The sequence below is a fragment of the Hemitrygon akajei genome, chromosome 2 (assembly GCF_048418815.1).
Source record: "Hemitrygon akajei chromosome 2, sHemAka1.3, whole genome shotgun sequence".
Classification (NCBI taxonomy): domain Eukaryota; kingdom Metazoa; phylum Chordata; class Chondrichthyes; order Myliobatiformes; family Dasyatidae; genus Hemitrygon; species Hemitrygon akajei.
In genome coordinates, this window is record NC_133125.1 from 163,831,627 (window position 1) to 163,858,474 (window position 26,848).

Consider the following 26,848-nt stretch of genomic DNA (forward strand, 5'->3'; position numbering starts at 1 on the left):
GATTTCTGAATAGACTTTGAACCCATCAATAATACCTCACTACTTTTTTTATTTATATTTTTGTACTACATCTTTAATTCAGAGTTTTCTTTTTCTATGATCATGTACTGCATTGTACTGCAAAGTTAACAAATTTCATGACATATGCTGGTGAGATTTTTAAAAAATCTGAACACACTACATTAGTCAAGAAGACACAGCAGCATCTACAGTTTCTGAGGAGATTGAAACCTGCACAGATTATAGCAACTTTCTGCAGAACCACCATCGAGAGTGGCTGTATCATTGTGTGGTTTGGAAGCTGTAAGGCATTGCACCGCAGGACCCTACAGAGGATTGTAAAACCTGCCAAGAGGATCACTAGATCTCCCTTCCCCTAAGTGTGGCACTTATCAGGGGCATTGTAGACGAAGAGCCAAAAGCATTGTTGAGGACCTCTACAACCCAACACAATCTCTTTGACCTATTACTGTCAGCAAGGAGATAATGAAGCACCAGGACTAGAGTAAAGCTTCTTCCCTTGAGCTGTGAGACCAGTGAGTACCCTGTCAACAGCAAGGTCTGGTCACGAGGACAGAGCAGTGTACTAGTTACCTGTGTTACATACTATATACATTTTAAACATTTTATTTATGGTAATATTTTGGTTTGTGCACTGTGATTTATGTTTCGTGGGTGCACCATGATCTGGGGGAATGTTGCTTCATTTGGTTGCATATACATGCAGTCAGATGACAATAAACTTGTCAATACATATTAGTGTAATCTTTCTTTGATTCTCTTGACTCTTATATCTTGTATTTGAAAGAATAAGTGTTCTCAATTAAACAAAATTCATCTTCAGAAAGATAAAAAGAATGGAGGATTAGCCTTACCAAACTTTAGATTTTATTATTGGGCAGTTAATATAAGAAATCTTACATGTTGGTTATATTACATTAATTGTGAGGATTGCCCGATGTGGATTTCTTTAGAAGCTAACTCTGTTAATAAATCTTCTATTATTTCTCTTCTTGGATCCTCACTTCCTTTGTCTCTGAGTAATTTAACTGATAATCTGGTAGTTAAACACACTATGAGAATTTGGATACAATTCCAAAAATACTTTGGCTTATTGAGAGTTTCTTGTTCGAGTCCCATTTTTTTCTGATTATTTTTTAAACCCTCTATGATTGATGTGTCTTTTAAAGAATGGGATAGATTAGGTATTAAATGTTTCCAGGACTTGTTTGTAGAGGGAAGTCTCTTTTTGTTTGAACAACTGTCAGCTAAATATAGTTTACCCAAAACTCATTTTTTTCGATACCTACAAATAAGAGGTCTTTTTACGGTCTCAAATAAGTACATTTCCTAAAAGTCCTAATAAGAATCTATTACATGTAATCTTTAATCTGAAACCTTTTTATAATGGATCTATATCTAATATTTATAATATGCTGTTGGGAATAAAAAGTGTTCCTTTAGATAAAATTAAAAATCTTTGGGAACAAGATTTACAGACTTCAATTTCTGAGGAAACTTGGAATCAAATTTTTAACTTAGTTAACACTTCATCGTTCTGTGCCCGTCACTCTCTCCTACAATTTAAAGTGGGTCACTGGGCCCATATGACCAAGGATAAGTTGTCTCATTTTTATTTAGATATATCTCTGTATTGTGATAAATGTAATAATGGAGAAGCTTCACTCATTCATATGTTTTGGACATGTCCAAGTCTTGGAAAATATTGGAAAGAAATATTTCAAAATCTCTTGATACTTTTCAAAGTAATCTTTAAGCCTAATCCTTTGACCACTTTATTTGGTATTGCTGGAGGAAAGGATATTATTTTAGAGTCATCTGACTTGTACATTTTGGCTTTTATTTCTCTTATGGCCAGAAGGACGCTCTTGCTTAAATGGAAAGATATGGCCCCTCCTATTCACACTCAATGGTTACATGATGAAATGTCATGTTTAAATTTAGAGAAGATTCAATGTTCAATCTCTGAATCTAGCCAAGACTTTCAAACATTGTGGGGACCTTTTTTGAATTATTTTTAAAACCTTTGAATAGCTGTTAAAGCACAGATGATTTTTTTTCCTTCTTTACTTATCAGCTTTGTTCTTGGTAGTGGCTTAGATTTTTTTATATAATAAAATTACTATATTTCAATGTTACAAATTAATTCTGTATGAATATAGGGTAAGGAGTCTTTATATGCAATTTAGTACAATGTATTGATATATTTTGTACTCTGTATTTTTATATGTAAAATTAATAATAAAAAATATTGGAAAGAAAGAGGAGCATGGAGGGCAACTTGAAGGGTTAAACAGTGGATTAGTTGATTAGAGGGAGTGAGTACTTGAGATAATTGGCAGGGACAAATAAAAGGAGGGGTAACTGAAGAGGGGTGGCCAGGGCCACTAGAGCAATTAAGGGAGAGAGGTGAAGAAGGAACTGCTGGTGAGAAAAGAGCATGAAGGCCTCAACTGCTGAGTTGATAAAAGTATCCTGCAAGCTGAACTGCTGGTTGATGGATAGTGGAAGTGAGTTAGAGATGGTTGACGGGAAAGAAGAATGGAGTGGAAAGAGTTAGAAAAAAACAGGTATGAGATGTCAAACTGAGGAGTCAGGGGACAAACAAAATAGGATAGCTAAACAACAGAAAGATGATGAGATTAAAACAATTATAAAACTTAGCGAAGATGGAGTGTCACTTGGTGAATGGAACCCGATTCATTTGACGAAGATAATCAACAAACTTATAGGCGAAGTCAAAAGAGCAAAGGTATTATGAAATGGATCACTATTAGTGATTTGTCAGGATAGTGCTCAGCAAGGCAAAGTGATGAGATTAAATAAAATAAATGGCAAAAAAGTACAATGCTCAATACCCAACAATAGAAAGTGGACTAGAGGAGTTATTTCACAGATACCAACAAAAATTACTATGGATGAGATTAAACAGAACATAAAAGGAGCAAAAATTATTGAGGCCAAACATTTGAAAGCTACAAGAAATGGAAAAAAGTGTGATAAGTTTATTGGTTATGATTAACTTTGAAGAGAGATTGCCAACTAAAGTTTATTTAGTTTTATATGTGTTATGAAGTCAAAATATATATACCACCGCCTTTAAGATGCTTTAAATGTCAGAGATCCGGGCATATTGCGGCGGTCTGCAGAGGGAAACAAAGATGTGGGAGATGCACTGGAGAACATGAATACGGGAAATGTGAGGTGGGAGCTAGGCTGAAATTCTGCAATTTGGTGAGGAACACAGTGCAGTTTATTGAGGGTGCATTAATAGCAAGAAAGAAGCTGAGATACAATGTGGAAAAGTAACTCAAGGGATCAGTTCCGCAGAGGCAGTGAAAGGATTTGCTGAAAAGGAGAAAACTATCAAGCAAACAAATACAGGGAATAATAAACCAGTGAACTGTGAGGGATGTAAGATGATAAATAAGGATACACTAATAATGAGTAAGAAGGATTTCGTACTGTTTATGGTACATGCAATTAACTGTTCAGTGCAAACAGACAAAAGAACCAAAAAAATTAAAATTATAGTCAAGTCTGCAGAAAAATATCTTGGTATTACAGGGTTTAGGTGGGAAGCAGCCAAAGAAACTCTGAATGAAGGATCAAACAGTTCACAGGCAGGATGGGCAGGAAATTACTGGCAGTATATATATATAACATTACAATGGAATGCAAGGAGTCTTATTGCAAATGGTCAGGAATTTACAAAATATGTATCAGAACTTAAGGAAAAACCTCAGATTTTATGTATACAAAAAACATTGTTGAAACCCAAGGTAAATGTGCAGAACTCCATCAACAAATTGAAGTACTCAATAAGAACAACTGTGAGTTGGAAAGAGAATGGACGAAACAGTACTGCATTTAAAGGAGACGGTTTCTGAAAAAGATGCTTGTTGTCAAAAATTCAGTGACATGGAAAACAGATTTTTAAAAATGGAGGAACTTATTCAAAAGTTACAAAAGGAAAAAGGAATTTGTTGCAAAGTGAGTTATCTACATTCAGATTATAAAAAGAAAACTTGGAAACAAATGAGGAAGAACTTGAAGATTTCAGTAAACAACTACAGGCTTTGACTCAAGAAAAGGAAAACTTGGAAATAGCTTGGAAAACAGCAATTTTTAAATGTTAAGCATGCGATAATGAATATTCTCAAACAAGAAGCTTTTAGTTTTACAAATGAGTCAGATGAAATTAATGTAATTGAGGCAATGAAATTACTTGGAAGCTTGACAAAATTTGGAAAGAAAAACAATCTGCGGCATTGCTATCTAATGAGCACATACAGCATTTGGAAGCAGAATTATAATTAATTATACATCCTTTGGAGGGCAGTAATACACCTAGATGTATCTAAACTGTCCAAAATAGAAAAAGAAGAGCGGCCAGTGTGTGAGTGGCTCAGGGCAGGAGCAGAACTTTGAGGCTTTGGCTCAAGAAGCTGAGGACGAGCTTGCTCCCAGTGAGGTAAGGCTGGGTAAGCTCCTTTAATTAATCTAATTAATTTAGGAGTAGCTAATGAAGGCAGCAGTTAGGGCAGTCAAGTGCTTCATATACAGTATGTGGGAAGTCAGGGACAGCACAATTGTCCCTGATGACTACACCTGTAAAAGGTGCATCCAGCTGCAGCTCCTGACAAACTGAGTTAGGGAGCAGGACCTGGATGAACTTCAGATCATTCCTGAGGCAGAAATAGACAAGAGTTTCAGCAAGACAGTCACCCCTAAAAGTCAGGAGACAGGTAGTTGGGTGACTGTCAGGAGAGGGAAGGGGAATAGACAGAAAGAGCAGAGCACCCCTGTGGCCATTCCTATCAACAATAACTATACCGTTTTAGATACTGTTGGTGGGGATGACCTACTAGGGACAAGTTGTAGTGGTCGTGTCTCTGGCACTGAGACTGGACTCTCAGCTCAGAAGGGAAGGAGGGAAAAGAGGAGATCAATAGTGATAGGAGATTCAATAGTTAGGGGGACAGATAAGAGGTTCTGTGGGAGAGATCGAGAATCCCGGATGGTCTGTTCCCTCCCTGGTGCCAGGGTCCACAATATCTTGGATCAAGTTCACAGTATTGTCAGGAGGGAGGGTGAGCAGCCAGATGTCATGGTCCATGTAGGGACCAATGACGTGGATAGGAAGGAGGAGGAGGTCCTGCAAAGAGATCTTAGGGAGTTAGGTGCAAAGTTGAAGGAACCTCCAGAGTTGCAATCTCAGGATTGCTACCCGTGCTATGTGCTAGTGAGGCTAGAAATAGGAAGATAGTACAGCTAAATACGTGGCTAAGGAGTTGGTGCAGGAGGGAGCATTTCATGTTTCTGGACAATTGGGCTTTGTTCCAGGGAAGGTGGGACATGTTCCGATGGGATGGTTTGCACCTGAACTGGAGGGGGACTAACATCCTTGCAGGTAGATTTGCTAGTGCTGCTCTGGGGGGGAGGGGGGGTTAAACTAGATTTGCAGGGGGAGGGGAACCAGAGTGTTAGAGCAGATAGTGAGGTGGAGGAGGTTAAAGGTCATGCGAGGACTGCATGTATAGACAGAAATCAAAGGTTTGTATGTGATAGAAATGTTCTCAGGTGCATCTATTTCAATGCAAGGAGTATTGTAGGTAAGGCAGATGAACTTGGGGCGTGTATTGACATGAGGGATTACGACATAATTGCTATTAGTGAGACTTGGTTGCAGGAGGGGCAGGACTGGCAGCTTAATGTTCCAGGGCTCTATTGTTTCAGATGTGATTGAGGGATGAAAGGGGAAGGAGTGGCATTACTAGTCAGGAAAAATATCACAGTTGTGTGTAGACAGAACAGCCCGGAAGGCTTCTCTACAGAGGCCATATGGGTGGAGCTGAGGAACGGGAAAGGTGTGACCACTCTAATAGGTTTGTATTATAGACCACCCAACAGTCAGAGAATTGGAGGAGCAAATCTGTAGAGAGGTAGCAGACCGATGTTTTTATATATATAAAAAACAAAACATTAAGTTGTAATGGTAGGGGATTTTAACTTTCCACATATTGACTGGGACTCCTACACTGTGAAAGGACAGGATAGCTTGGAGTTTGTCAAATGTGTTCAGGAAAGTTTTCAAAATCAATATGTAGAGGTACCTGCGAGAGAGGATGCAATACTTGATCTCTTATTAGGGAACCAGACAGGTCAGGTGACAGAAGTATGTGTAGGCGAACATTTTGGGTCCAGTGATCATAATGTCATTAGTTCCAAGTTAATTATGGATAAGGATAGGTCTGGTCCTCAAGTTGAGGTTCTAAATTGGAGAAGGGCCAATTTTGTGGAAATGAGGAAGGATCTAGGAAGAGTGGATTGGGATAAGCTGTTTTCTGGCAAGGATGTGTTCAGTGAGCAGAAGGCCTTCAAAGGCAAAATTTTGAGAGTGCAGAGTTTGCATGTTCCTGCCAGGATTAAAGGCAAAGTTAACAGGCATAGGGAACCTTGGTTTTCAAGGGATATTGATGATCTGGTTAAGAAAAAGAGAGAGGTGTATAGCAGGTATAGGCAACAAGGAACAAATGAGGTACTTGAAGAGTATAGAAAATACTAAAGAAGGAAATCAGGAAGGCCAAAGGAAGACATGAGGTTGTTTTGGCAGATAATGTGAAGGTAAACCCAAAGGGTTTCTACAAGTATATTAAGAGTGAAAGGATAGTAAGGGACAAAATTGGTCCCCTAGAAGATCAGAGTGGTCGTCTATGTGTGGAGCCTCACGAGATGGGGGAGATCTTAAAAGTTTTTTTGCATCAGTATTTACTCAGGAAACTAGCATAGCATATATGGAAGGAAGGGAAACAAGCAGTAGTGTCATGGAACATATAGAGATTAAAGAGGGGAGGTGCTTGTGCCTTACAGCAAATAAAGGTAGATAAATCCCCCAGGCCTGACATGATATTTCCTCGGACATTGAGAGAAACTAGCGTAGAAATTGCAGGGGCCCTGGCAGAAATATTTAAAATGTCCTTAGCCACAGGTGCGGTGCCAGAGGATTGGAGGGTAGCTCACGTTGTTCCGTTTTTTTTTAAAAGGCTCCAAAAGTAAACCAGGTAATTACAGGCCAGTGAGCCTGACATCAGTAGTAGGTAAATTATTGGAAGGTGTTCTGAGAGAATGGGTATACAAGTATTTGGACAGCCAAGGGCTGATTAAGGATAGTCAGCATGGCTTTGTGAGTGGTAGATCATGTTTAATGAATCTTGTAGAGTTTTTCGAGGAGGTTACCAAGAAAGTAGATGAAGGAAAGGCTCTGGATGCTGTCTACATGGACTTTAGTAAGGCCTTTGACAAGGTCCCACATGGGAGGTTAGTTCAGAAATTTTAGACTCTAGGTATCCATGGAAAGGTTGCAGACTGGATTTGAAATGTGTGGGAGAAGACAGTAGTAGTGGATGATTGCTTCTCAGACTGGAGGCCTGTGACTAATGGGTGTGCTTTAGGGATCTGTGCTGGGACCATTGTTGTTTGTTGTCTATATCAATGATCTAGATTATAATGTGGTAAATTGGATCAGCAAGTTTGCTGATGACACTAAGATTGGAGGTGTTGTGGACAGTGAGGAAGGCTTTCAAAGCTAACAGAGGGATCTGGACCAACTGAAAAAATGGGCCAGAAAATGGCAGATGGAATTTAATGCAGATAAGTGTGAGGTGTTGCATTTTGGAAGGACAAATCAAGGTAGGACATACACAGTAAATGGTATGGCACTGAGGAGTGCAGAGGAACAAAGGGATCTTGGAGTTCAGATACATAATTCCCTGAAAGTGGCGTCACAGGTAGACAGGGTTGTAAAGAAGGCTTTTGGCATCCTGGCATTCATAATTCAAAGTATAGGAGTTGGGATGTTATGGTGAGGTTGTATAAAACATTGGTGAGGCCAGATTTGGAGTATTGTACGCAGTTCTGGTCACCTAACTATAGGAAGGATATTAGTAAGATTGAAAGAGTGCAGAGAAGATTTACTAGGATGTTGCCGGGTCTTCAGGAGTTCAGTTAGAGGGAAAGATTGAACAGGTTAGGACTTTATTCCTTGGAGCGTAGAAGAATGAGGGGGGATTTGATAGAGGTTTACAAAATTGAGGGGTATAGACAGAGTAAATGCGAGTAAGCTCTTTCCACTTAGATTAGGAGAGAGAAATACGAGAGGACATGGCTTTAGGGTGAATGGGAAAGATTTAGCGGGAACTTCACTCAGAGTGGTGGGAGTGTGGAACGAGCTGCCATCTGAGGTGGTAAATGCGGGCTCACTCTTAAGTTTTAAGAATAAATTGGATAGATACATGGATGGGAGAGGTCTGGAGGGTTATGGACTGTGTGCAGGTCAATGGGACGAGCGGAATAAAGTTTTGGCACAGACTAGAAGGGCCGAATGGCCTGGCTTCTGTGCTGTAGTTCTACCATGAATGACCTTGAGATTGATTTTCTTGCACGTATTTCTGGGAGGGGGGGATACGAAGAACCATACAGTGACAGACGAAGGCTGACAAGCAATCAATGTGCAAAAGACAAACGATGCAAATAAAAATAATACTGAGAACTGAGTTGTAAAGGGTCAGTGAAGGTGAGTCTGTAGGTCCTACTTGTGGTTATTGAAGTGATCTACGCTGCTCTCCTGTGGCAGTAGCCCACGTAAGTGTATTCATTGGTGGGGAGGGCTTTACCTTTGGTAGACTGGGCATTGGCGTTTCTATACCAGACCATAAGCAGTTTGTATCATCTTCACTGTGCAACGCTAGAGGTTTGTCAAACTTTACTATTTGCGCTTGTTTCCGGGAGCCGTGTAACTCCGCCTCTTTAAAATTTATTTCATTACTGCCAGCGGGAATCGAAACTTAGGGTGAGGACGATAATCTGGAGAGGAAGTGTTTGCTCTAAATGGTATTCTGCCGGTATTGCCTGCGGATTATCCGATTTGACAGCCGGTTTGAGACCCAGTTCGTTATATCGGTCAAGTGTCTGTGAGGATCACTTTCGCTGATTTACCTGCCGATGTGGAATCCCACCTGTCGATCGGAGATTACAGAGAGAGAGGCGGCCGTGCAGAATGCAGTCTCCCACCGAGATCTCACGAACGACCATCAACAGGAGTCGGTAGGAGGAGACTGCCCTCCGCAACTATGTCCGAAACATCAAGAACCGCTGAAACTTTACTGTAAGGCCGACAGGAAACTCCTTTGTGTGCTTTGCCAGGGCTCAAACGAACACACAAACCATGACGTGGTGGCTGCTCAGGAAGCCGTCAAAGAGTTTAAGGTGAGGCCTGACGCATTGCAAGGAATGAATGTATCAGTCAGACCCCTCCGGTTCGTTGCCCCGACTTTAATATGGATAGCTGTGCAAAGTGAATTATCAGCACGGATTTTGATTCCCAGTGGGAATTGTGGAGCAGAGAGCAGCAATAGCAGTGAAGCTTTCTAGAATGTTTTCATAATAATGAGTACTCATTGATTCCCGAGTGGGAAATTCTGGTCAACAGTCTTTACTGGCACATTTCAGAAGACAATCTGTTTAAAAAGGGAGAAGCATAATCTATACATTTCAGCAACTTCTCCCTATCAAAGAAATACGTGGAGGATGGGAGGTAACATAATATGAACTCTGGTAATCTGGCTCACTGGGCTTGATTGACAGTGGAGTTACCCAATCATATGCGCCCCATCCGAGATATTGCTCCGTGGAGTCACAGAAATTCATTTTCTTTTACTGAATGGAAGAATAGAACTATGTCCTCCTACTAGTTCTCCTTTTAAAAGTTACATAAAAGTGCCCCTTTCCCACTGCCGGGTTTTCCAGACCACTATTTGCCTGTGTAGGGCAGAGATATTCCAGCTAAATTAGAATCAGGTTTATTATGACTATGCCCTAAAATGTGTTGTTCTGTGGCAGCAGTGCAGTGTAAGACATAAAATGTCCTATAAGTTATTCTATAAACTTATCAAAGTGTTTCATGTATGTCACCATATATAACCCTGAGATTCATTTTCCTGCATACTCAATAAATCTACAGACTAATAAATGTAACAGACTCAATGAAAGACTACACCAACTGGGTATGTAAAAGATAGTTCTAAAACACTGACTGCGGATCATCAAGCTCCTGTACCCATTCCCTGATAGTAGTAATGCGAAGGCATTTTCTAGATGCTGAGGTCTCTTAGTGTTGGGTGCCACCTTGTTCATACACCATCTCTTGAAGATGTCCTCAGTGGTGGGGAGCTCTCTTCCCCTCCATAGATGCTGAGTTCCTCCGGCATCTTGAGTGGGTTCTTCATGCAATTAGCATTCGTGTCCTCGATAAGAATAGGTTTCAATATTTTGTTTCTTATCATTGATTTTATAAATACCAAATTTCACCACAAATGGTCAATAATTAGCAGATGCCATACTCCTTTCAGGAACGGCTGAAAGCATTACTGAGACCCCTCCAGAACAGGAAGAATGAATGCAAAACCTCAAAAAGGAGCTATGAGAAAACATTAACTACTATTCAAGTAAGTTTTATGGCTATAAAATCACTGCTACAAGCATAATATGTAGTAGGAAAGGCACTGCCAAGCTGGAGGGGGTGCGGGAAATATTTGAGGATGCTGCCTAGACCAGAGGGCCTGTAAAAGAGAGAGGGGTAACCTCAAAGAAGTTTACATAAGGTGGAATGTTTTTTTCCCAGACTTGGAGAGTCCAAAACTAGAAGAAAGATACATGAGGGGAAGGACTTAAAGGAGACCTGAGGGGTAACTTGTTAACACAGAGAGAGTGATCGAAGTGGGTGTAAGTGCAGCATGTAAGCAGCATTTGGATAGATACATGGAGAGGAAGGGCTTGGATGGTTTTGGGCTGAACACAGGCAGCAGAACTACTAAGTGGTCAGAATGGACCAGTTGGGCTGAAAGTCCTCATTCTGTGCCTTTATAACTAAACAAACTACTGCTAAGCTAAGGATTACTATCTCTGTTATCTGTGTTCACCCACTGTCAGTGATCTTTGGAAAATGCTACCCAAGAGTGCTGTGCAGGTTTGGTCTCTGGGTATATTTATCAGAATGAGATTTAATTTCATTGGCATATTTTGTGAAATTTGTTTTAAGGCAGAGGTTGAGTTATTTTTCTAGGGGTGTGAGCACAAGGAAATAATGCTTGGCTTTATAAAGGATTGGTCAGATAGCATGGAGTATTGCAAGCAGTTTTGGGCTCCTTGTCTATGAAAGGATGTGCTGACATTGGATAGGGTCCAGAGATGATTAATGTATGAAGAGTGTTTGATGGCTCCAATCCTGTACTCACTGGAGTTTAAAGATCTCATTGAAACCTACCAAATTTTGAAAAGCTTAGTTAGAGTAGGGGTGCAGAGGATGTTTTCAGTAGTGGGAGTTTAGGACTGGGGTGGCGATGAAACACAGTCTCAGAATAGAAGAGATCTCCTTAGAACAGAGTTGAGGAATTCCTTTAGTCAGAGGATGATGAGTCTGTGAAATACATTGCCACAGGTGGCTGTACAAGTCATTGGGTATATTTAAAGCAGAGGCTTTCAGGCTGTTAATTCGTAAGGCTGTCAAAGGCTATGGGTAAAAAGTAGCAGAATGAGATTGAGAGGGAAAATAAATCAGCCAAGATCGAATGGCTGAATTCTGATCCGGTGTTCTATTATCTTATAAGAGTCCAGTGTGGTGGGATGGAGATACATCTCTACAGGTCACCTTTGAGCAAGGTGTAGCACCTGCTTAGTGCCCCCCACCCCAGATATCAAAGTCACGTGAAGCCATGAGAGCAGGTGGTGCATATCACGTTCTGGTTATGTGACCACTGACATCAGGCAGAAAATCTCTGACAATATCATTCCTGCCTCCTTTCTTCTTTCTCCATTCCCCATTCTGGTTACTCTCTCTCCTCACCTCTCTTTGGTGCCCCACCTCCTGCCCTTTCTTCATGGTCCACTCTCCTCTCCTATCAGATTCCTTCTCCATCAGCCCTTTACCATTTCCACCTATCCTGTCCAAGCTTCATTCACCTTCCCCCTCACCTGGTTTCACTGATCACCTGCAACACACACACAATGTTCAAGGAACAGCAGGTCGGGCAGCATCTACAGAAATGAAGAAACCGTCAACATTCCAGGCCAAGACCCTTCACCAGGATAGGAAATGAAAGGGAAAGAAGCCAGAATAAGGGGAGGAGGAGAAGAACAAGTTAGAAATTGATGGGTGAAGCCAGGTGGAAGGGGAGGGAGATGAAATAAGAAGCTGGGAGGTGATAGGTGAAAAGGCTGGAGAAGAAGGAATCTGATAGGGGAGTGGGAAAGGGAAGGAGGAGAGATACCAGGGGGAGGTGATTGGCAGATGAGGAGAAGAGAAAAGGTAAGGGGGTGAAGACAGTAGTGATTTGAGGAAGAAAAAAGGCCGAGGGAGGAAAATTAAGTCATTGGAGAAATCGATGTTCATGTATCAGGTTGGAGCTTACCCAGAAGGAACATGAGCTGTTGCTCTTGCAACCTGAGGGAGGTCTCATTGTAGGAGTAGAGGAGACCATGGACCTACATGTTGGACTAGGAAGGGAAACAGGAATTAAAATGCTTGGCCACTGGGATATCTTGCTTTTTGCAGATGGAGTGAGCTGTCAACAAAGCTGTCCGACAAAGCTGTCTCCCAGTCTATGTTGGGTCTCATCAACATTAGAGGAGACCTTGGTGGGAGCAGCAGATACAGTAAATGACCCCAGTAGATTCACAGGTGAAGTGTTGCTTCATCTGGATGGGCTGTTTGGGGCCCTGAATACATGTGAGGGAGGAGGTAAATCACCTAGAGCCTGCCACTACCTTTTTATTCTAGTTTCTTCTCCCTTCATTTCTAGTCCTGATGATGTCACAGCCAAAAATATTGATTGTTTATTCCCCTCCACCCCATACAGATGATGCCTGACCTGCTGAGTTCCTCCAGCATTATGCATGTGTTGCTCAAGATTTCCAGCATCTGCAGAATCTCTTGTGCTTATGATATAAATCCAAGTCTTGATGTCTTTCCTCAGGAGCGAACTAATGTGGCAGAGAAGCAAGTTAAGGAAACATTTGACAAACTTCATCAGTTTCTCGTTAAGGAGGAGAGAAAGGCTTTGCAAAAATTGAAACAGGAAAAGAAGAAAAAGTGTCAGGCAACCAAGGGAAAAATTGAAAAGATAACTGAAGAAATCGCATTGCTTTCTGCCACCATTCAGGAGCTTGAACAGAAGCTGAGTGAAATGGATGAAGTCAACTTTCTAAGGGTAGGAGTCACTGGCCTTTCCAGTTAAAGTGGTAGGGAAGAGATTGCTGCCTTCTCAGAGTGCCAATCTCCCAGGTTCCATCCTGACCTATTGTGTTGTTGATGTAAAGTTTGCACTTTCTCTCGGGCGGCACAATATTGTAGCAGTTAGCGCATCACTTTACCATACCAGCAAACACAAATTGGTGTTCAATTCCAGCCGCTGTCTGCACGGGGCTTGTACATTCACCATGTGACCATGTGGGTTTCCTCTGCCTATTCCAGTTTCCACCCACGTTCCAACGACGTACAGGTTAGGGTTAGTAAGAATACATACACAACTCTGGAAGAACCCTGCAGGTCAGGCAGCATCCGTGAGAAAAGAGTAGTCAATGTTTCAGGCTGAGACCCTTCATCAGGAATGGGGGAGAAAAGAGGGCCGAAGCCCAGTAATAGAGATAGGGGAGGGGGTAGGGCCTAGAGGCACCAGGTGGAAAACCAATCAGAGTAAAGATAAAGGGGGGAGGGGATAAGCATGAAAGAATTGTAGAGATAAAGGAGCAGAAAGTTGAAAGGGGAGAGAGGCAGAGGGGGACCTGGGATAGGGGGAGGGAATTACCAGAAATTGGAAAATTCAACGTTCATACCACCAGGTTGGAGGCTACCCAGACAGTAGATGAGGTGTTGCTCCTCCAACCTGAGTTTGGCCTCATCATGGCAGTAGAGGAGACCATGTATGGACATATCTAGATGGGAATGAGAGGCAGAGTTGAAGTGGGTGGCAACCGGGAGGTCCTGTCTATTGTGATGGTTGGAGCGTAGGTGCTCGACGAAGCAGTTCCCCAATCTGCGTCGGGTCACACCGATGTAGAGGAGGCCGCACTGGGAGCACCGGATGCAATAGACAACTCCAGCAGACTCACAGGTGAAGTGTTGCCTCACCTGGAAGGACTGGCTGGGGCCTGGAATGGTGGTAAGGCGGGATGTGTGGGGACAGGTGTAGCATCCCTGCAAGCACAAATACAGATTGGGGAACCACTTCGTCGAGCACCTACGCTCCATCCATCACAATAGACAGGATCTCCCGATTGCCACCCACTTCAACTCTGCCTCTCATTCCCATCTAGATATGTCCATACATGGCCTCCTCTACTGCCATGATGAGGCTAAACTCAGGTTGAAGGAGCAACACATCATCTACCGTCTGGGTAGCCTCCAGCCTGGTGGTATGAACATTGAATTCTCCAATTTCTGGTAATTCCCTCCCCCTATCCCAGGTCCCTCTCTGCCTCTCTCCCCTTTCAACTTTCTGCTTCTTTATCTCTACAGTTCTTTCATGCTTATCCCCTCCCCCCTTTATTTTTCCTCTGATTGGTTTTCCACCTGGCGCCTCTAGGCCCTACCCCCTCCCCTATCTCTATTACTGGGCTTCAGCCCTCTCTTCCCCCCCCCCACATTCCTGATGAAGGTTCTCGGCCCGAAACGTTGGCTACTCTTTTCTCACGGATGCTGCCTGACCTGCTGAGTTCTTCCAGCGTCGTGTACGTATTCTTTGATTCACAGCATCTGCAGTTGTATTTTTGTGTTTAGGGTTAGTAACTTGTGGGCATTCTATATGGGCTTCAGAAGCATGGTGATACTTGCAGGCGGCCCCCAGCACAATGCTTGGACTGTGTTGGGTTGTTGACACAGAACAACACATTTCAGTCTGTTTTGATGTTTCAATATGCATACGACAAATAAAGCTTATGTTTAATCTTTACCTTTTACTAAGTTTAGACCAGGGCTTCCCAAACTGTTTTATGCCATGGACCCCTGCTCTAGACCCACTGTATTGCAATGAAGTCCACCTGCTTCAGACAGACTGATTGTGTTTCCAATGTTGAGTGGTTTTGTTTCATTCAACTACCAAAACAAGCTAAATAAACCAACCAGGATTGAATGAATGTGGGTTTCTGCTGCTCACAGATGTCAGCACCAGGGTGGGGCCAATGCCCTCAGCAACAAAGAAAGGAAAAAAAAAATGTTTACTACCTGTTTTTGACACATGCAATCGTTATATTTTTGCACTAATGTCCAAAAGTATGAGGTGGTCTGGTGTCTAAAACATTATATCCTGGGTTATAAACTAGTGAAATAGATTCTAAAATATTATTTCCATTTTTTGTAGTATTTAAAATAGACTCAATGGGCCGAATGGCCTACTTCTGCTCCTATATCTTATGGTCAATGGCAGACTTAGCACTAAGGGATCTGGAGTCTACTGTTTTTTTTAAAATACTGTTTCTGAGATGGGAGCATAGCAGGGAGTGCGACACTCTTACAGCTTGGGGCATCAGAGTTTGGAGTTCAGTTCCGATGCCACCTATAAGTTTGCACATCCATCTCGTCAGCACGTGAGTTTGCTTCAGGTGCTCTGGTTTCCTTCCACTGTCCAAAGATGTACCAGCTAGTAGGTTAACTGATCATTGTAAATCATCCTGTGAGTAGGCTAAGGTTAAATAGAAGGGATGCTAAGTGGTGTGACTCTTTGGGCCAAAGGGCCTGATCTGCATTATATAATAAAAAATATCAATTTTTCTTCTTTCTTTACTCTTGCAGGAATGGCCAGAAGCAGATGAAAGCTACAGGTTAGGTGTTTACTCTGAGTCTTTATTTTGTGTGCAAATCTGGCATAAGTCCTCTCCTATCAGATTCCATCTTCTTCAGCCCTTTGCATCTCCCGGCTGTCACCTCCCAGATTCTCACTTCACCCCCTCTCCCCCCACCTGCCTATCTGTGGCAGGGGTTGCATAGCAATCAGAAAAATGCTACTATGGTGCCGGCTGTATAATTGGCATTCAATTCCGGCCTCTGTTCGTAAGGAATTTATGTCCCTGTGACGGTGTGGGTTTCCTCTGGATGCTTCCGATTCCAAAGATGTACAGGTTAGAGTCAGTGTGCTATATTGGTGTGCAACATAGCAACAAATTCTGCCCAGCACACCCCTCGTGATTTCACTCTATGCAAATTACACATTTCACTATATGTTTCAATGTACTTCTTTCCACCATTCCATGTCTCATCTATCACTTTCAACTCTTGCTCCTCCCCCTCCCCATCTTTTTATTCCAGTTTCTGCCCCTTTCTTTCCAGTGAAAGGCTCAACTGTAAATGTCCACTGTTCATTTCCCTTTATCGACGCTGCCTGACCTGCTGAAGTCCTTCAGCACTCCCAGTGCGTTGCTGTAGATTTGCAGTATCTGCAGAATCTCGTGTGTCTCTAAACTCTGGTGTAATTTACTAGTGATCTCTTCTTACAGAGTGAACAGAGCTGCCAACAATCCTGTCAGGGCTTGTCCTGTGGTGAATGTGGGGAACTCCATTGCTTCTCTCCAGTACAGAGTCTGGAAGAAGATGCTGACCGTGATCAATACAGGTATGTGTCACAGAAGCAAAGTATCCTTCCCAGCATCAGAGAAAACATTGCACACATTCTGATGGCTTAGGAGGCCATTTCAACCAATCATTGCTAGGCTGGCTCACAGAGCAATCCCATTGACCTCCTACTTCCTCTGCAACCTATTCTCACCATATTTCTGTTGATTTTCCTGAGATTCTACCACTCAGCTAAACACAAGGAGTAATTTGCAATGGTCAATGAGGCTACCAACCACATGCCAGTGGGATGATGCAATGATTCTGTCCAAAACATGGACAATTCCTTTCTCTCCTACCCTCCCCCCCCCCCCCCCCCCCCCAATCCCCATGAATGCTGCTCGATCTGATGAGTTCCTCTGGCAGATTCTTAGTTGCTCCAGATTGCAGCATCTGCAGTGTCCACTAGAGCATAGGACTTGGGAGCAGAATTAGGCCATTGACCTATTGAGCCTGCTCCAACATTCAATCATTGCAGATCCTTTTTATTTTCTCTCCTCAGCCCCACTCCCTGGCCTTCTCCCCATAACCTTTGATACCATGGCCAATCAAGAACCTATCAATCTCTGCTTTAAATACACCCAATGACCTGGCCTGCATAGCTGCCTGTAGTAACAAATTCCACAATTTCTCTACCCTCCGGCTAAAACATTTCTCTACACCTCTGTTTTAAATGGATGCCCTTCTATCCTGAGGCTATTCCCTCTTGTCCTAGACTTCCCCCACCATGGGAAACATCCTTTCCACATCTACTCTGTCTATGCCTTTCAACATTTGAAAGGTTTCAATGAGATTCCCGCTCATCCTTCTAAATTCCAGTGAGTACAAGCACAATCATCAAATGTTCCTCAGATGATAACCCCTTCATTCCCAGAATTATCCTTGTGAATCTCCTCTGAACCCTCTCCAATGCCAGCACATCTTTTCTTAAATAAGGAGTCTAAAACTGTTCTCAATACTCAAGGTGAGGCCTCATTATTGTCTTATAAAGCCTCAGCATCACACCCCTGCTTTCATATTCTAGACCCCTTGAAATGAATACTAACATTTCATTTGCCTTCCTCACCGCCGACTCTACATGCAAGTGTTCTGTACAAGGACTCCAAAGTCCCTTTGCATCTCAGATTTTTGGATTTTCTTGCCATTTAGAAAATAAACTGCACATTTATTTTTTTACCAACATGCATAACCATGCATTTTCCAACATTGTATTTCATTTGCCACTTTCTTGCCCATTCTCCTAATCTTTCTAACTCCTTCTGCAGCCTTCCTGTTTCCTCAACACTACCTGCCCCTCCATCCATCTTTGTATCATCTGCAAACTTGGCAAAAAAGTAACATCTATTCCATCACCTAAATCATTGATATACAACATAAAAATAAGTGGTCCAACACCAACCCCTGCTGAACACCTGTAAAGGCAGCCACACTGGCAGCCAACCAGAAAAGGACCACTTTATTCCCACTCACTGCCTCTTACCAATCAGCCAATGCTCTAACCATGCTAGTAACTTTCCTGGAATACCATAGGCTCTTAACTTGGTAAGGAGCCTCAGGTGTGGCACCTTGTCAAAGGCCTTCTGAAAATCCAAACACAACATACACTACAACCACTTTATCTGTCTGATTTGTAATCTCCTCAAAGAATTCAACAGATTCATCAGCCAAGAATTTCCCTTAAGGAAACCATGCTGACTTGGTACTATCTTGTCCTGTCACCAAGAACTCCATAACCTCATTCTCAGCAATTGACTCTAACATCTTCCCAACCATTGAGGTCAGGCTAACCGTTCTATAATTTCTTTCCTGCTGCCTCCCTCCTTTGCTAAAATGTGGAGTGACAATTGCCTTGTGTACCTCCACTTGATTTTGGGAGATGGGAGGAAAATCCAAGCAGTCAGACAGAAGTGGAACATACAATCCCTGCACAGATATACTCGAAGGTCAGAAGTGGAGCCATGAGGCAGCAGCAGCACCTGATCCACAACTGTTCCATGTGCTCAACTAACCAAATCTCACTGGGTGTAACTTACTGACTTCAGAGCAAGAGGTGATTGAGCCCTTTGTAGCTCCCAACAGAGAGGTCTCATTGCCCTTCCATTTTCATCAGCATATTATCGCTCATATCCTGACCAACTTGCCTTTGATTACTTTGTCACTTACCTCACTAAGGGTAGTGAGAAAAGTGAGCAAAGAAATCTTCTATTTGACCATGAGATATTGGAGCCCATTGAGTCTGCTCCACCATTCCACCGTGGCTGATTTATTTTCCCTCTCCACCCGATTCTGCTTTCTTCCTCTAACCTTTGACACACCCTTACTAATCAAGAATTTATCAACACCTGCTTTAAATATACTCAGTGACCTGGCCTGCCCAGCCGTGTATGGCAATGATTTCTACAGATTCACCATTCACTGACTGAAGAGGTTCCTTCTCATCTCTGTTCTAAAAGGATTCTGAGATTGTGCTTTCTAGTCCTAGCCTTTCACACTATTGGAAACATTCTTTACACATCCAGTCCGTCTTGGCTTTTTAATATTTGATATTCCCTCTTGCACCTCCCCCCCCCCCACCATTCTTCTAAGCATGGGATCATGGAATCTGTGTATCTATACTCACAAAAGTTTATACATTCTATGTTTCAACATAAAATCTTTAACACTTTTTGTTTAGTCTAATTCATTCCAGAGCTAACATTGCTTCATGGCTTTCAAGAGTTTTATCATACCACACAGCTAAATGAGCAAACTTTTTATGACCATATTTCCCCATGAGCCCCAGCACATCCTTGAACTGTGTTGGTCATTGACGCTAACAATTTATTTCACTGTATGCTTTCATATACATGTGACAAGTAAAGCAATTCTTTAATTTTCAGATAAAGTAAAAATTCAATTAATGTTTAAGTTCCTGTTGAAATGATTTCCACTGTCTTTAATATTTATTCTAATTCTCTTTCTCTTCCTCGAATACTCTTTCATGCCAAATTGGTGAAGTGCAGAGAGGGAGATGAGGAGGGACTGGCATTCCTGTTTTGTATACCTGCTTCCTCTCGGTGCTATTGTGTCACACAGAAGCACCAAGACGACATATCTCCTCCATCCTTTCTAGTCCTGATGAAGGGTCTCAGCCCAAAACATTGACTGTTTACTTCCCCTCTATAGATGATGCCTGACCTGCCGAGTTCCTCCTGCATTTTGTGTGTTCAACTCTATTTTCAGCATCTGCAGAATCTCGTGTTTTCATTAGGACTGACACAGAGGCATTTCCTCCATTAGCCTCACTGCTGAATGCCTGACACAGCCAATTTCCTCGCCTTTAAATTTTATGAATGCACACATAGTAAATCCTGCAATTTACACCAATTACCAGAGCTATAGATTCTCAGTCTGTCCTGAAGAGATTTGGGATCACAGATTCAGTGACATTAGCACCATACTCACCGAATGAAATGTGTGAATTAATTGAATGATATTCTTTTCATTGTGCCAAATCTTAACTCGTCTAAAATTATCACTTATGAGACTCAGAAGCGAAGAAAGTCAATGAATCCAATTCAATGGAAGTTGATGGTAATTGAAGAGCAAAAACATGCAGATTATGGAAAGCTAAACCACAGAAAGCATAGAGGATACTCAGCAGGTCAGGCAGCATTCATAGGTAGAGAAACACAGCTAATGTTCATGACACCCTTTTAGACCATAAGACATATGAGAAGAATCAGGCCACTCAACACCTTGAGTCAGCTGCTTATTTGATCATGACAGATTTACTTTCACTGTCAACCCCATTTCGGGTAGATAAGCTCATCAGCCGTGTTTGGCAGCTCACCTAAGAGACGGAAAACTGACCTCAAACCTCCGCTGCCTTCGGGCGATACCCACTCATGGGGAAGGATTTGAGAGTAAACCCAAGGAAGATTCTAGAGCAGGAATTCCTAAGGCAGTCCTACATTGAGTTAAAGGCTGATTGGCAACACCTGCAATGCCACTGGTGCCAAATTGTATCAGTCTGCCATTCCTTTGTGTTCATCAGCTGTGTGGAGGGGGAGCCTGCCACATGGGCAGCAGCTTGCACTCCATATCGAACTGCCCTGACTTGCATATAACATTGACAGCTAGGATGCAATATCTATTGTCGACCCCAACCATTGGAGGGCCTCACTCAACCCCATTCTTCCACCTTCTCCCTAAAACCTTTGTCTCTCTTACTAATCAAAAACCTATCAACCTCCATTTTAACTATACCCAATGACTAGGCCTCTCCAGCCATCTGTGGCAAAGAATTGAACAGATTTATCAATCTGTGGCTAAAGAAATTCCTAATGTTCTAAATGGCCATTCTTCTCTTCTGAGGCTCTCTGAGCCCTCTGGTCCTAGACCCTCTTACTACTGGAAACATCCTCTCCATGTCCAGTCTGTCTAAGCCTTTCAATATTCAATAGGTTTTAATAAGATCCCTCTTCATTCTTCCAAACTCGAGTGAGTATTGGCCAAGAGCCATACCTTTTCATTCCTGGGATCACTGCTGTTAACCTCCTCTGGACCTTCTCCAATACCTGCATATCCTTTCTCAGATATCTGGCCCAAGACTGCTCACAATATTCCAAATGCAGCCTGGCCAATGCCTTACTAAGCTCAGCATAATATCCTTGCTCTTATATGCTAGTACTTTTGAAATGAATGCTAACATTGCATTTGCCTTCATACTACAGACTCATCCTGCAAGTTAACCTTTAGGGAATCCTGCACTAGGGGCTCCCCGGTCCCTTTGCACCTCCAATTACTAGATTAACTTTCTGTTTAGAAAATAGATTCTGCCTTTATTCCTTCTACCAAAGTGTATGACTTCCCTACACTGTATTCTATCTGTCACTTCTTTGGCCATTCTCCTTATCTGTCCAAGCCCTCCTGTAGAATGCCTGCTTCCTCAACACTACCTGCCCCACCACATATCTTTGTATTATCTGCAAACTTGGCCACAAAGTCATCAATTTCGTCTTCATAGGGAAAGAAATCAAACCAATGTTTCTGGTCAAGAAGTTATAACAGAACTAGTCATAAAGCTCTGCAGTAAAGAAACAGGCCTTTTAGCCCATCTTGTTTGTGCCAAACTGTTATTCTGCCTAGTCCCATTGATACGCAATTGCACCATAGCCCTCCCTACCCCTCCCATCCACGTGCCTATACAAAGTTCTCACAAATGTGAAAATCGAACCCATATCCACACTTCTCCAGGCAGCTCATTCCACAATCTCAGCAACTTATGAGTGAAGAAGATTCCCCTCGTATTCCCCTTAACCCATGACCTCTAGTTTTTGTCTCACTCAGCCTCAGTGGAAAAAGCCTGTTTGTACTTACCTTGTCTATATTCCTCATAATTTTATATACTTCTATCAAATCTTCCCTCATTTTCCTACTCTCCAGTGAATGCAGTCCTATTCAACCTTATAATTCAGGGCCTTAAACCCCAGCAACATCCTTGTAAGTTTTCTCTGTACTCCTTTAGTCTTACTTACCTACCTTCCCTGTAAGTAGGTGACCAAAACTGCACACAGTACTCCAAAATATAGCCTCATCAACATCTTATTCAATTACAGCATAACCTCCCACCTCCTGTACTGTACTGTGATTCATGGCCAATGTACCCACAGCTCTCTTTTCCACCCTATCTTTGATGACTCTCTCCACAGTCATTGATCTAAAATATTATCTTTTTTTTCTCTCTATAGAAATTGCCTGCCATACTATTTACATCACTTTTTAATTCTTGAGGCAGATGGTGATAAAGCCTTATTTGCACTTCTGACTCACTGGTTTACACATTGAGATTCTTTTACCATTAATCTTTGCCAAGTATGCATGTTCCATTAAGTAACGTTTCCTTACATTTGTCTTTAATCCATGTCCTCAGCTCCTGTCATCTTGGACCCTTGTACTGCTCACCCTTATCTTCTCCTAACTGAGGGGTTCAGCAGCGTCAGTCACACCTTGCAAAGGCAGCAGCCACTCCATGACTGCCCAGAGAGATTCAATCCATGCCTCTCTGTTCTTGGCTGCGAAGGCTATATGTCAGGGAGGCACCACTGGGAAGTGGTGGTGGGGCGAAAGACAGAATGGGACTTGGGCCTGGCTGCAGAATCCATTAACAGGAAAGATGCCATTGACCTGAATCCAAGGAATGGATGTTGGCTGATAGCACTGAGGAATGGAAACCAATACAGGGCTGCTACGGAGACATGGAGGCACTTAAATCTGCAGGTGAAACCGAAGAAGATTCAAGTTTGCCTGGATTATGAAGGAGGGAAGATTTCCTTTTACAACGCAGATAACAAGACCCTTATCTTCACTTTCACTGATCGCTTCACCGAGAGACTCTATCCCTACTTTAGTCCGGGCCATAATGCTGGGGGAAGGAATGCTGAGCCACTGATAATCTGTCCTCGAAGAGTAACAATTCAAGAAGAGTAGGTTTTGATTTTAGTCAATGGTGGATATGGAAATTTTAAAAAGTAATAGATTCTGGATTCAATCAGCATTTATGGGGAGTTGGTTCTCAGCACTTTACAAGTGTGAAACCTCGAATTTGACATGAGAGTAAGCTCTTGGGGATTCCAGACATCTTTTACTTCATTGCCAGCTCCTTTGTTGCCTTGTCCATTCATTACTTTGGTCAATTAATAAGAGCATTAGACATAGGAGCTGGGCTAGGCCATTTGGCCCATTAAATCTGCTCTTGTCATTCAATCATGGTTGATTTATTTTCCCTCTCAACGCCATTCTCCTGCCTTCTTCCTGTAATCATAAGACATAGGTGCAGAATTAGGCCATTCCCTCTCAGCCCCTTTCTCCTGCCTGCTCCCTGTAACCTTTGACACCCTGACTAATCAAGTACATGTCAACCTCCACTTCAAATCCACTTTTAAATATACCCAACGAGTATAGACCCAGAACCATCAGACACTCCTCATATGTTAACCTTTTCATTCCTAGAATCATTTTCATTGACCTCCTCCAGTCTCTATACAATGCCAGCACATCTTTTCCTAATAAAGGGTCCAAAGAGTTCACAATACACCAAGAGCGGTCTGACCAATGCCTTATAAATAAATCCTCAGGCATTTACTTTCCTTACCACCAACTCAATCTACAAGCTAACCTTTATGGAATCCTGCACTAGGACTCCCAAGTCCCTTTGCACCTCTGATTTCTGAACTTTCTCCCCAATATAAAAGAATATCTGCCTTTATTCCTTCTAGCAAAGTGCATTGCCATACAGTTCCCATGCATCCGCCACTTTTTAGACTATTCACCCAATTTGTCTAAGTCCTTCTACAGACTCCGATTCCTCAACATTACCTGCCCTTCTATCTTTGTCCGCAAACTGATTACAAACCCATCAATTTCCCTGTATGCTCTTACTAATCATGAACATATTAATCTTTGCAGATTCACCTCCCTCTTGCTAAAGAAATTTCTCCTCATCTGTTCTGAAGGGGTGTCCTATTCTGAAGCTATGCCCTCTGGTCCTACATTCAATCTCACCTGCCTCCCATCCTACAGCTCATTCCTTCTCTTCCTTTGCCTTCGGCTCCACATTGTTTTTGAATGGTTGCATTAGCAACATGATGAAGGGCTCTCTGTCTGTCTGTGTCTGTATGTCTTTTTCTCTGTCTCTGTCTCGATGGCACTCAATGAAAATTGCAACAGATACTGGAAACCTGAAACAAAAAAAAATAAAATTCTGGAAACACTCAACAGGCCAGCTCTGTGGAAGTAGAGTCATAAAATATTTCTCTTGATATGTCAAATTCAAGGTTTAGTGGTAAGCAAATGCAAAGCACCTATACTTTTCCTCTGTAAACGCAAGTTCTGATAACGGGTTGCACAATTGAAAGAGTGTAATCTTGAGAAATTTGGTGATTATAATATGGATTACAATGCACTTTGTCATTTGATTTTGCAAAATGCTTTTGATTCACTTTTGTAAATGTCCCAGTGACCGTGTCTGTATCTTCTGGGGAAATGATTCAATATTAAATCAATATTTTTCAGTGTCTCTTTCTTCTGACATAAGGCTTGCCCTGGGCTGTCCAGTTTGCCAATGGCCGATTGGGATGCCAAGTGAAGAAATTAGATGGTAGATTGATGCAATGTGTTGTATATTCTGATCCTCCTCGCCACTCTCTTTTGTGGTCACACCACATCACCCATGGCCTGTGCAGATTGTATCAAAGCCTTTTGCCATCGTTGAGCATACTTAAAGCCTAGACTCATCTCAATTGTAAAATTTCAGGACATTTACAGCAGGCAAGAGACCATTCAGCCTTCTGAGTCTATTCTGACTCAGACTAATCCAGCAAGCACTCTCCTGATGGCTCTGAAATTTCTTTCTCAGCTACTTCCCCAGTGACCCTTCGAACATTGCAATTGAATCTGCCCCAACTCTTCTCTCAGGCAATGCATTCCAGGCCCCAAACCAATTGCTGATTTTTCTTCCCTCGAATTATTTTTGGTTCTTCGACAACACAGAGGCAAACCTGATAGAGACTCTGCCTCACAGCACCAGCGAGTTCAATTCCCGTAACTGTCTGTAAGGAGCTTGTACTTTCTCCCCGGAACTCTTCAAACAATGCAAAGACGCGTGGGTTAGTAGGTTAATTGATCACATGGGTGTAATTGGGCGGCATAGGCTTGCTGAGCTGGAAGGGCTTGTTATTGTGCTGTATCTTTAAATATAAAATTATAATAAACAAACATAATATAACCCTGACTTTGGGTGCTTTTGTGTGGAGGTTGCTGCCATGCCTGTGATGACCTGCGTTTCCTTTGGGTGGTCTGGTCCCACTTACGAAGGGCATGTGGCTTGGCTGTGGAGTAGGCAATAGGAAACTGTTGACCGTGCGTGTATGAGTGGTCGAGTCTGAGGGGAGCTGATGAACGTGTGATGAACGTGCAGTTGTGTAACAATATTACAGCGTTGGCATCCGGGGTTGAATTCTACCACTGTCCTATAAGGTATTTGTACATTCTCCCCGTGACCACGTGGATTTCCTCTGGGTCCTCCCATACCCTCCCACAGTCCAAGGACATACAGGGCAGTAGGTTAATTACTTAAATGGGGTAATTGGGTATGCACAGGCTCTTTGGGCCAGAAGGACCTGGTACCGTTTAAAAGTTGAACAGAATCTTACTCACTGCAGATTATTTTACCAAATGATACACTTTATTCATAAAACAGGAATACAGTGGAATATAGTGTCAGGACTTCGTTCATGCACTTTGGTAGAAGAAATAAAAAGGTAAACTATTTTCTAAATGGAGAGAAAAATTTTTAAAAAGCTAAGGTGCAAAGGGGCTTGGGAGTCCTTGTGCAGAATGCCCTGAGGTTAATTTTCAGGTTGTGTCTGTGATGGGGAAGGCAAATGCAATGTTAGCATTCATTTCAAGAAGACTAAAATATAAAAGCAATGATGTAATGTTGCCATATGATGAGTGTTTGATGGCTCTGGGCCTGTATTCACTAGAATTCAGAAGAATGAGGCTGACCTAATTGAAAACTATCAACTGCCTCAATAAAGTGGATGTGGACCCTGGCCAGGGTAAACCCAAACAAAGCTGCAGGGCCAGACAGCATACCTGGTCAGGTGCTGAGGGACTGTGCAGCCTATCTAACAGAGATCTTAATGGATATCTTTAATACCTCTCTGAAACAGTCCACTGTCCCTCTAGGTTTCCAGACAGCCACTGTCGTTCCAGTGCCCAAGACAGCAACAGTAACTGGCCTAAACGATTACCACCCAGTGGCACTGACATTAACAATCATGAATATTCTGATCAGCTGGTCATGGATGATATAAAACCCCACCTTCCAGCTACATTGGACATTTCCCTGTTTGTCTACCGGACCACTGATGATGCCGTAGCCTCAGCCCTCTACTCCATCCTGTCCCTCCAGGAAAACAATGCCTTGTAGGTCAGGATGTTGTCCATCGACTTCAGTTCAATGTTTAACACGATCATCCCTCAGATGCTGGTGGGTAAACTGTCCTTGCTGGGACTCCACACCCCTCTCTGCTACTGGACCTTTGACTTCTTAAATGAAAGACCCCAGTCAGTCCAAGCTGGCAACAACATCTCAAGCTCCATCCACTGAGCACAGGTGCC

At 42.5% G+C, this 26,848-nt stretch overlaps 1 protein-coding gene across 2 annotated transcripts; it reads left to right on the forward strand.

Moving 5' to 3' along the window:
* Nucleotides 1-8,673: 8,673 nt before the first annotated feature.
* LOC140717711 (zinc-binding protein A33-like) lies at nucleotides 8,674-25,454 on the forward strand. 2 transcript variants are annotated; one of them, XM_073031390.1, is made up of 6 exons: nucleotides 8,674-9,288; nucleotides 10,431-10,526; nucleotides 13,053-13,286; nucleotides 15,866-15,894; nucleotides 16,567-16,682; nucleotides 22,596-25,454. In XM_073031390.1, the coding sequence occupies exons 1-6, from the start codon at nucleotides 9,025-9,027 to the stop codon at nucleotides 23,150-23,152; spliced, it is 1,296 nt and encodes a 431-aa protein (XP_072887491.1). In that variant the 5' UTR covers nucleotides 8,674-9,024; the 3' UTR covers nucleotides 23,153-25,454. The 2 variants fall into 2 exon arrangements, with proteins under 2 accessions (XP_072887491.1, XP_072887499.1); XM_073031398.1 differs by lacking the exon at nucleotides 10,431-10,526.
* The last annotated feature ends 1,394 nt before the right edge of the window (nucleotides 25,455-26,848 follow it).

What these genes read in the sequence shown, in the direction of transcription:
- LOC140717711 (XM_073031390.1), top strand. Translation starts at nt 9,025, where the DNA reads ATGTGGAATCCCACCTGTCGATCGGAGATTACAGAGAGAGAGGCGGCC. An exon ending in AAGCCGTCAAAGAGTTTAAG is followed by an intron (nt 9,289 to 10,430) that starts GTGAGGCCTGAC and finishes TACTCCTTTCAG; the next exon opens with GAACGGCTGAAAGCATTACT. An exon ending in AAACATTAACTACTATTCAA is followed by an intron (nt 10,527 to 13,052) that starts GTAAGTTTTATG and finishes GTCTTTCCTCAG; the next exon opens with GAGCGAACTAATGTGGCAGA.